An 11,548-nucleotide genomic window follows, 5' to 3' on the forward strand; every position below is an offset into this window, starting at 1 on the left:
ACCAGGTACTCTGTGAACCGCTCCATCATGGCCCACACTACTGCGAGGAGCTCGAGCTTAAAGGAGCTGTAATTGTCAGGTTTGCGCTCGGAATCATGGAGTGAGCGGCTTCCATACACGATCACTCTCTCCCGGCCGTCTTGAACTTATGACAACACAGCCCCCAGCCCGTGAAGACTCCCGTCAGTGTGCATGATGAACGGTTGCGAGAAATCCACATAAGCTAACACCGGAGCATCTGAGAGCGCAGCCTTAAGGTCTTGGAAGGCCTCTTCTTGAGGTTGTCACCACTGGATTTTTCGTCCATTTGCCCCAGCGGGAGCCCCCTTCAGCAGGTCGTACAGGGCTCGAGCCCGGCATGCAAAATTCTTTACGAAACAACGGTAGTATCCGGCCAACCCCAGGAAGGCCCGCACGTCTCTTATCGTCTCGGGGGTAGGCCATCCCTGAATGACAGCAACCTTTTCCCGGGACAGCCTTACGCCCTCCGCTGAGACGACATGAACCAGATATTCGATCTGGGTGTGAAATAGATGGCATTTTTGGGGTTTTACCTTCAACCCGTACTTTTGCAGCGGTCCGAGTACCTGCCCCAACCACTTCAGGTGGTCCTGAAAAGTGGCAGCATAGATGATGATATTATCCAGGTATATCAACGTGGCCTCAAAATTGAGATCTCCCAGACACCGCTCCACCAACCACTGAAAGGTCCCCGGGGCGTTGGCCAGTCCAAATGGCATTCGATTAAACTCAAATAGCCCCATAGGAAGTATGAACGCCGTCTTTTCCCTGTCTTCTTCTGACATGGTTACCTGCCAGTGCCCACTGGCCAGGTCCAAAGTAGAAAAGTATGTCGCCTTCCCCAAGGTGGACAAGGATTCTTCTAATCGGGGTAGTGGGTACGAGTCTTTGATAGTGCAAGCATTCAGCTTTCGATAGTCCACTCAGAATCGTAAGGTGCCATCCTTTTTGCAGACCAACACAATAGGAGCCGCCCAGGGGCTTTGGCTTTCTTGAATCACTCCCTTTCGTAGCATTTGGGCCAGCAAAGTTTTCACCTCTTGGTAGAGTTGTGGAGGAATCTGTCGATATCGTTCACGAATGGGGCTGCTCCTGCCGTGGGAATTCCATGGATGATGGCGGTGGTACATCCAAAATCTTCCTCATGACTAGCAAATACCTCGTGGTACTGTCCGAGCTGTGTTTTTATCTAAGAGAGCTGGGCTGCAGTTAGTCCGGAGAGATCGGCTCGCATTTGTTCCAGGATGATTCGACCCTTTTTCTGAGTTGAAATTTCGGTAGCCTGTAGAGTACAGATAGTTACTGCCCAGGGGTCCTCGGATTGCACTCTCAATTGAACTGCAGGGGCCAGTAGTACTTCTTCAAAAGGCCTTACTAGCTTGGCCAATTCTGTCTGGGGCTTCAGGGTGATGTCTTGGTCTTCAAAGTTGATGCAGCGCACCAGGACAGTCCCCTTCTGCACTGTGGTCAGGGAGCGAGCCACCAGTATGCCAGGGGGTAAGCGCTCTGAGTAGCATGGCTCCACCTGCATCTCCATGCCTTCCAATGGTATCAGGGCTCGGATGGGCATGGCCACCACTGTCTGTCCAGGGGGCAGTACAAGCAGGGGAGCCGCTGGCACGATGACTTTGCCCAGGGCCTCACCCTCCTGGCAATCCTGGAGGACTCGTGCTTCACGCACCAACTGCTGGAATACCTGTCCTTGGGCCGTGCGGGAACCCCACTATTTCAAGGTCTCATGCGTGGGATCATTGAGGAGTAGGTTGCCGAACTCTCGCAGTTTGTTCATGCCCAGAATGACTGGGTGCTGTTTATCAGTTTCTCCATGGGTCAGAACCACTCCTCTGCGGCCGAGGAATTTACCGCACAGCGTCACCTGTACCCACTTCACCCCGGCAACAGGGACCGGTAGTTGGTTGGCGGCTACCAGTCTGATCATGGGCCCCCACTGGGGTCTCGCTGCCTCAGGGAAATTCTGCTAGAAATAAGTTACAGGCATAGTTGTTACTTGTGACCCCGTATCCACCAGGCACCGGACGGCACAGCCCTCGACTTCTGCCCATACCACCGGACACTTTGCGACCAAATCTTCGGGACTTCCACCACCCCTAATCGTGGTTTCTGGCTCCGAGCGGCGTCACAGCAGCCCGGAGCCCTCTAGTTCAATGGCCGCTGGGATGGGTATCTCCCACGCCGCAGACACTCTCGGGCGAAGTGGCCCGGCTCCCCACACTCATAGTACCGGGTCTGCGAGGTCTGTTTGCCCCAGGTGGGGCGGGGTCCCCAGGGACCAGGGTTGAAACTAGGCCGTCCAGTCCCAGACTCAGTCCTTCTTTTCACTTCAGCCAACTCACCCTGGATGTTCTTCAACTCCTGCTTCATTTCCTCTACCCATTGAGGCTCCGCAACTGCGTTCAGGGAAGCCTCCACACTCCGGACCTTCCCCACAAGGACCACCATTCCCTGCTCCTGTTCTCGAGCGTGTGCTTGACTTCCCACCTCGGAAAATTCTATACGTGGATTCATTCTAATCTGCTCCCGTAATGCCTGCTTTATTAATGGGTCCCGCAGTCCAGTCACCAACAGGTCGCGTAGTGTAATGTCAACAGGTCCTACCCCTACGCCGTCTTTTCTTTTGATGGGCGTGTGTAACTCTTGGAGGACATTCATATACTGGGTGATGGTCTCCCCCTACCCCTGCATCCGACTGAACAACCGGATTCTTAACTCTCTCATGTTGGTTGGGTCCCCATGGGTCTGTTCTAAAATCTGCAAACTCGCCTGACCTTAACCCCATAGAGACTCAAGAGGAAGATGAGAGACACCAGACCCAACAATGCAGATGAGCTGAAGGCTGCTACCAAAGCAACCTGGGCTTCCATAACACCTCAGCAGTGCCACAGGATCATCGCCTCCATGCCACGCCGCATTGATGCAGTAATTGATGCAAAAAGAGCCTCAACCAAGTATTGAGCGCTCTTACTGAACATACATGCCATTAGGTCAACATTTTGGAATTTAGAATAATTTTTCAAGCTGATGTTATAAGGTATTCTAATTTACTGAGATAATGACTTTTGGGTTTTCATTGGCCATAATCATCAACATTAACAGAAATAAACACTTGAAATATATCACTCTGTTTGTAATGACTCTATCTAATATATGACTTTCACTTTTTTGTATTGAAGAAGTGAAATAAATTAACTTTTTGATGATATTCAAATTTATTGAGACGCGCTTGTATTTCCACAGCATTTTCCTGATTGCTGCAGCCAAGATTTTTTACAAATATGGATTGTAATTTAATTAGCGTGTCAATAAATTTTCTCTTTGTTCTTGATGTTCTTGATGGAACAGGCTGATGAAATGACAGTTCATCATCAGTTTCTGAGAAGCCCATTTTAATGGGACAATCAATTAAACACCTTCAAGATAAAGCAGGGAAACCTTTTCCAAAGGTTTCGTCTGTCTTTGAGCTCTTGGCACTAAAATTATAAAAGGTTTGGCATTGTTGGCTTTCAACATGTCTTCTCCTTTGTTGCTGGGGATGTCTAGCAGCACATATATCCTTTCTCCCAATTAATATATACTAGCGTACGCAGCCGAGCATATTAATGGGGGAGCTGTGCCTACTATCTTTATCTGTCATCTGAGCTTTTACAATGCATAAAAAAACTGAACGATACCACAAAGTAAATGATAAATTCAGAGACAGGGCAGCCAAGCAATATAATGTTGACCTTAGTCGCAAAGTGCACAGATGACATGTAGATTGGTTTTAGATAATAGTTTGCCTTAGAATAAAGTTTTCTGTCTGCTCTGAATGTAATATTTGTAACACATCTTGTTTTCTATTTCTCTGTTCAGATTGTAGCAAAGTTGATCTGGCTATGTCGACGTCCAACACCAATTTGTCTCTAGTCACAGACTGCATGGAGCATGCGCTGACTGCTGTCCACCCCAAGATGCGTTATTCTGCTGGATGGGATGCCAAGCTCTTTTACCTCCCCCTTTCTTACTTTCCTGCAATGATTACTGATTTTCTTGTAGATACTCAATTTCCTAAGCCAGCAAAGAGTGCCTAAATATCCGCCAGCTCATTAAACGTGATTGTTCTGTTCTAAAAGCACATTACATAATAAATGTATCCGGAAATGATATAATAAATATGTCCCTATACACAAATGTCCTATTATTTCACTGCAATTTAACTTAGTTGCATTTTTTTAAATTGTGTTTTGCTTGGGTAAGCAAGCGCTCTCTGAAACTCAGTGGGCTCTTTAACCCCTTCCTGACATCCGACGTACTATCCCGTCCATGGTACCCGGGCCCGTATGACCGTGGACGGGATAGTACGTCTACCGCGATCAGCGGCGCCCACGTGGTGAGCGCCGCTGATCGCGGCCGGGTGTCAGCTGATTATCACAGCTGACACCCGACACAATGTGTCAGGGGCGGTCACGGACCGCCCCCGACACGTTAACCCCTTGCACACCGCGATCAAACATGATCGCGGTGTACCGGGAGTTAAAGGGAAGCATCGGCAGGGAGGGGGCTCCCTCCGTGCTTCCCTGAGCCCCCCACGGCAGCGCAATGTGCAGGGCTGCTGCGGGGGACTCCTTTCCTCCAGGCCCCCAGATCCAAGATGGCGACGGGGGCCTTCGGGGGCCTGGAGGAAGCTGGCTTCCTCAGTGCCTGCAAAGCGCAGGCATGAGGAAGCCTTGTGCACTGCCTGTGACAGATTGCTGATCTGTCACAGTGATCTGTGATGTGACAGATCAGCGATCTGTCACAGGACAGTGATGTCCCACCTGGGACTATGTAATAATGTAAAAAAAAAATAAAAAAAGTGTAAAAATAAATTAAAAAAAATCGCCAAATAAATTAGTAAAAAAAAAAAAATATTCCCCAATAAATTCATTTTTTGAAAATAATAAAAAAAAAACAATAAAAGTACACATATTAGGTATCGCCGCGTCCGTAACGACCTGCCCTATAAAACTGTCCCATTAGTTAACCCCTTTAGCGAACCCCTTAAAAAATAAAAATAAAAAACGAAGCAAAAAATAATGATTTATTATCATACCGCCAAACAAAAAGTGTAATAACGCGCGATCAAAAAGACGCATATAAATATCCATGGTACCGCTGAAAATGTCATCTTGTCCCGCAAAAAACGAGCTGCCAGACAGCATCATCAGCAAAAAAATAAAAAAGTTATAGCTCGCAGAATAAAGCAATGCAAAAATAATTATTTTTTATATAAAATAGTTTTCATTGCATAAAACCGACAAAACATAAAAAAAGACCTAAATGAGGTATCGCTGTAACCGTACTGACCCAAAGAATAAAACCACTTTATCAATTTTACCGCACACGGAATGGTGTAAACGCACCCCCCCAAAAGAAATTCATGAAACGCTGGTTTTTGTTCATTCTGCGTCCCAAAAATCGGAATAAAAAGCGATCAAAAAATGTCACGTGCCCGAAAATGGTACCAATAAAAACGTCAACTTGTCCCACAAAAAATAAGACCTCACATGACTCGGTGGGTCAAAATACGGAAAAATTATAGCTCTCAATATGTGGTGATGCAAAAACTATTTTTACAATAAAAAGCGTCTTTTAGCGTGCGACAGCCGCCAAACATAAAAACCGCCATTAATAGTAAATCAAACCCCCCGATATCACCCCCTTAGTTAGGGAAAAATAGTAAAATAAAAAAAAATGTATTTATTTCCATTTTTCCATTAGGGCTAGGGTTAGGGTTAGGGCTAGGGTTAGGGTTAGGGCTAGGGTTAGCGTTAGGGCTAGGGTTAGGGCTTGGGTTAGGGCTAGGGTCAGGGTTAGTGCTGAGATTAGGGTTAGGGGTGTGTTGGGGTTCGGGTTGGAGTTAGAATTGGGGGTTTCCACTGTTTGGGCACATCAGGGGCTCTCCAAATGCAACATTGCGTCTGATCTCAATTTCAGCCAATTCTGAGTTGAAAAAGTCATATGGCGTTCCTTCCCTTCCAAGCTCTGCCATGCGCCCAAACAGTGTTTTACCCCCACATGTAGGGTATCAGCCTACTCAGGACAAATTGCAAAACAATTTTTGGGGTCCAATTTCTCCTGTTACCCTTAGGAAAATAAAAAATTGGGGGCAAAAATATCATTTTTGTGGAAAAAAATGATTTTTTTATTTTCACGTCCGAGCGTTATAAACTTCTGTGAAGCACTTGGGGGTTCAAAGTGCTCACCACACATCTAGATAAGTTCCGTGGGGGGGTCTAGTGTCCAAAATGGGGTCACCCGCAGACCATTCCATCAAAGTCTGCATTCCAAAACGTCACTGCTTCCCTTCCGAGCCCCGACGTGTGTCCATACAGTAGTTTTCTCCCACATATGGGGTGTCAGCGTACTCATGACAAATTGGACAACAACTTTTGGGGTCCAATTTCTCCTGTTACCCTTGGGAAAATGAAAAAATTGGGGACTAATTGATCATGTTTGTGGAAAAAATACGATTTTTTTATTTTCATGCCCGGGCATTATAAACTTCTGTGAAGCCCTTGGGGGTTCAAAGTTCTCACCACACATCTAGATAAGTTCCTTATGGGGTCTAGTTTCCAAAATGGTGTCATTTGTGGGGGGTTTCCACTGTTTAGGTACATCAGGGGTTTTCCAATCGCAACATGGTGTCCGATCTGAATTCCAGCCAAAAACGTCAAATGGCGCTGCCTCCCTTCCGAGCTCTGCCATGCGCCCAAATAGTGGTTTACCCCCACATGTGGGGTGTCAGCGTACTCAGGACAAATTGCACAATAACTTTTAGGGTCCTGTTACCCTTGGGAAAATAAAAATTGGGGTGAAAAGATCATTTTTGTGGAAAAAATATGATTTTTTAATTGTACCGCTGTACGTTATAAACTTCTGTAAAGCCCTTGTGGGTTCAAAGTTCTCACCACATATCTAGATAAGTTCCTTGGGGGGTCTAGTTTCCAAAATGGGGTCACTTGTAGGGGGTTTCCACTGTTTAGGTACATCAGGGACTCTCCAAACGTGACATGGCGTCCGATCTGAATTCCAGCCAATTTTGCATTGAAAATGTCAAACGGCGCTCCTTCCATTCTGAGCTCTGCCATGTACCGAAACAGTCGTTCCCCCCCACAAATCAGGTATCAGCGTACTCAGGACAAATTGCACAATAACTTTTGCAGTCCAATTTCTCCTGTTACCCTTGGTAAAATAAAAAAAATTGAACCTCAAGTATTTTTTTTGTGAAAAAAAGTTAGATGTTCATTTCTTTTTAAATATTCAAAAAAATTCCTGTGACGCACCTAATGGGTTAATAAACTTCTTGAATGTGGTTTTGAGCACCTTAAGGGGTTCAGTTTTTAGAATGGTGTCACTTTTGGGTATTTTCTATCATATAGACCCCTCAAAGTGGCTTCAAATGTGATGTGGTCCTAAAAATAAAATGGTGTTGTAAAAATGAAAAATCGCTGGTCAACTTTTAACCCTTATAACTTCCTAACAAAAAAAAATTTTGGTTCCAAAATTGTGCTGATGTAAAGTAAACATGTGGGAAATGTTAGTTATCAAGTTTTTGATGTGCCGTATCTCTGTGATTTAAGGGCATAAAAATTCAAAGTTGGAAAATTGCGAAATTTTCAAAATTTTTGCCAAATTTCCATTTTTTTCACAAATAAACGCAAGTTATTTGAATGAAATTTTACCACTGACATGAAGTACAATACGTCACGAGAAAACAATGTCAGAATCACCGGGATCCATGGAAGCGTTCCAGAGTTATGACCTCATAAAGGTACAGTGGTCAGAATTGTAAAAATTGGCCCGGTCATGAACGTGCAAACCACCCTTGGGGGTGAAGGGGTTAATGTAGCTCAGAATGATGCATCAACAAGGTGCGTAAAAAGAAATAGTTTAAAAATTACATCAAAATCTCTCAAAACTTTGGAAATCTGCAACTGTTCATGCAGTTTGAAAGAGACAAAAAACCTTTGTGAACACTGTCATACAACAGAGTCAATGGAATTTACAATCTGAAGATGAACTGTGACACCAGCAATCTTCTCCAGATCACCAGCTCACTCAGACAGCTATATAACAGCTGTATACTCCCTTTACTCTTGCCAGTATAACAAGTGATCTGTCACCACAGAATGACTTGCTGTGGACACACATTTAAGTGCTTCTTCCCACCTACTTATGTTCCCTTTATCTCCACACCCCCCCCCCCCTCGTTTTCTTTGACAGTTGTTGTTATATAGAGCCATAAAAAGGTAGAGTTAGATGGAAAACAAGTAGGTGGAAAGGTGCACTTAAATTAACCCATCAGCAGGTGTTTGCTATGTATTCTGAGAGCACCATGATGTAGGTGAAGAGAGCCTGATTCCAGCAATGTGTCACTTGCCGTATTTTCAATACAATCAGTGTTTATTAGTGGAAATTATCACTATTGGACAAGTTGGCCTATTGTGTCCTAGTCCAACCATGCCCACCCTTCCCCACTGATACGCACTTTTCTGTCAATATACATTGTACAAAGAAAGCGGCCAGTCAGTGATGTATGCAGTGTAATACAGGGCTCAGCATTCTAAGCTCTGCTAAATCTGCAATAGAGAAAACTGTGATTATTTCATAGATGCTGAACCAAGTAAACTAAGTGATACATCGCTGGAATCTGGGTCTGTGTCCCTACCTCATTCTGCTGTCAGATTACATAGTAAAAACCTGCTGACGTATTCTCTGTAAATGTTTGTCCATGCCATACCTGTATTTGGTTTCAACACTGAATCTGTGATTCCCTTTACCCCCTCGCAACATGGCCAATTTCCATTTTTGCGCTTCTGTTTTTTTCTTCCTCCCAGAGTCATAATTTTTTTTAAATTTTTCTGTTCATATAGATATATGGGGGCTTGTTTTTTGTGGAACAAGTTGTACTTTTGAATTCATTTTACCACTTAGTGTACTGGAAAATGGGAAAAGCTCCAAATGAGAATAAATTGTTCAAAAAACGCAATTCTGACATTGTTTTTTGGGAATTTTTTACAGTGTATATTTTTTGGTAAGAATGACCTTGCAATATGATTTTCCTCATCAGTACGATTACGGCGATACCAAACATGTCCATGTCCTGTTTTTTTTTAATTAGTTTAGTAGTGAAAAAAAAGAAGAGACGTTTTTATTGATACCATTTTAGGACAGATGTGATGCTTTAATCACTTGTTACAGCATTTTTCGTGGAATTGCGGTGATCAAAAAAACTTATATTTTTATTTTTTGAATATCTTTATTTTTAAATATGGGAAAAGGGGATGACGAACGTTTATTTTATTTTAATTTTTTTTCATATTTGTTAAAACTTTTTTTAAAATTTTACAGTATTTGTTAGCTCCCGTAGGAGACTTGATGCTGCGGTCATCAAGTCTCCTTAGGGGACTAACAAATACTGTGAAACCATATAGCAAAAATTACAATCTCCTTTGAAGTACGGCCATAGGCAGATTTTCAGTGGAGCTTCATATTGGCAATCACGGGGGGTCTTCAGCAGATCGCTGGCTGTCATAGGAACCCATCAGTGATCTGGGATCAGGTCACAGGCGGGCCGATGGGTGCATGCAACGAAGCGTCCCAATGCTGACATGCTAAATGTAATTTAATGTCGCTGTTAGTTTGAGAGTGGCATTTACCAGGGTAACAAATCACAATTGTTTGAGACAAGTCCTGGCTGCGACACGCAGCCATGACCTGATGGCTCCTTAAATCCATTTCTGACTTGCGCCGTACATGTACAGTAGTTGTTGAGAAGGGGTTAATTTTGGTCAAGCAGCAGAATAGCCCTGTTCAGTCCTTAGCATTTATCTTACTCATGATGATGAGGAGACCATCCTGGAGTGTCCGCTTGGTGATAACAGTCACCATTATTTCTCACAGAAAGGGATTCCCACTCTCTGCAAGAGCTCCACTGCACCATAGACACCTTTAGCAGGGGCAGGGACCATACATAAGTTTCATGACCTATTGGGTGAGGAATGTTTTGAAAGGCAGCGACGATGCACCTTCACAACAAAGACATATGGTCAGGGCTGGACTGGCCATCTGGCAATTCTGGCAAATGCCAGAAGGGCCTGGCTGGTCGTGGGCTGCTTTGTCTGCTACATTGTTAGCAGAATCTGTGTTCTCAAGACTCCCATGCTTTTAAGAGTTGTGATGGAGCACCAAGTTGCTGACTACATCACTTACCCCAGTAGGCCACAGGTATCATTAGAAATATTGGTCTTGTAGCAAATCTTGCCTTCCTCCATGTAGGGTAATATTAGTAAGATATCCCATCTGGTGCTTGGGAATGGGGACAACATGGGCCTGTGTGACTTCAGATGCCAGGGCTGAATTTCAGCTCCAGTCCGTACCTGTGTGGCACCCCTGAGGCTCAGTCGCCACAGAGGTACTGCACCTCCTCCTGAGGTGTGGTGCCCCACCATCCAGGTAAGGTGGAGACACCTGACCACACTCCAACACCTGCACCCCACACCACAAAGTAGTGTAGCAAAGCACCTTCGGCGGCTCCCTGCTTGGAGTATAGCAAAGCACCCCTTGGTGGCTCCCTGCTTGGAACACGAAACGTGCTGGGAGGTGGGTGGAGTTAGTTTACATTACAAAGAGAGGGAAGAGTTTGGGGGAAGAGGTCAGTCAGCAGTTGCTGAGGAAGGAGAGAGAAGAAGATCCCTGGAGAGAGGGATAGATGGATGGAAGTGCTGCAGCAGATCCCAGTGACCTGGGTCTGCTGGCACGGGAAAGGGAGAGAGAGAGCAATATAGACTAAAAGCCTGACTCTCCATAGAGAGGAAGATCAGTACGGAATGTGAGGAGTAAAAGAGAACAGAGGAAGTGGGTTAGAAGAGAACCCTTCCTAGAAGTTCTAAGCGCAAGGCTGGGGCCCGGTCCCCGAGGTTGTATGGATATTAATGGTCCTGCAGCAGACACCGGAGGAATAGAAGTAGTGACCACTTTATTCCCACACAAGACTTGGGGGCACAACAGCAACTGGATAGTGAGCTGGGACTTAGTAGCAAGGAGTCCCCGAAGCAGGCTACAGCTGTCTGCCGTACAAGTAGAGTTCATAGGAACATTGGAAAGGAGGAACTCCAGTTTAACTCAGTACTAGGAGTACTTCATTTAAAGGCGCTATAAGAGGAGACGTTCAGAAAGGCACAGGTTGGTGGAGTGTTGGAAAGGAGTATTCCATCTGGCCTGGAGGTTGACTGGGTCCCTGACCCGGAAGACACGGCACGGAGGCAGGCACCTGTTTGTACAACAGACTGTGAGTAAAGCTTTGGAACTACATGCCCTGGTGTCCTCCACTCATTCCTGCGAGAACCTGCACAGCACTGCCACATCCCTTGCGCCAGACACTACACCATCTACGTGTCACTTCTCCTACTCTGCCCTGGGACTACAGCCCTGCCTGTGGAGGGCTATAACATCATTGCTGCACCACACCATCAGTCCCAGAGGATCT

The 11,548-nt window shown here is 45.3% G+C and overlaps 1 protein-coding gene across 2 annotated transcripts in view; it reads left to right on the forward strand.

Moving 5' to 3' along the window:
• LOC141091342 (retinol dehydrogenase 7-like) overlaps positions 1-4,191 on the forward strand; it is a 56,424-nt gene extending 52,233 nt beyond the window's left edge. For both annotated transcript variants that reach the window (XM_073576876.1, XM_073576875.1), the window contains exon 5: positions 3,892-4,191. In XM_073576876.1, coding sequence (XP_073432977.1) covers positions 3,892-4,109 — 218 coding nt within the window. In that variant the 3' untranslated portion in view covers positions 4,110-4,191. The remainder of the gene's footprint in view (positions 1-3,891) is intronic.
• Positions 4,192-11,548: the final 7,357 nt, after the last annotated feature.

The sequence above is a fragment of the Dendrobates tinctorius genome, unplaced genomic scaffold, assembly GCF_039654945.1.
Source record: "Dendrobates tinctorius isolate UK_male_01 unplaced genomic scaffold, ASM3965494v1 ptg000051l, whole genome shotgun sequence".
Taxonomy (NCBI): domain Eukaryota; kingdom Metazoa; phylum Chordata; class Amphibia; order Anura; family Dendrobatidae; genus Dendrobates; species Dendrobates tinctorius.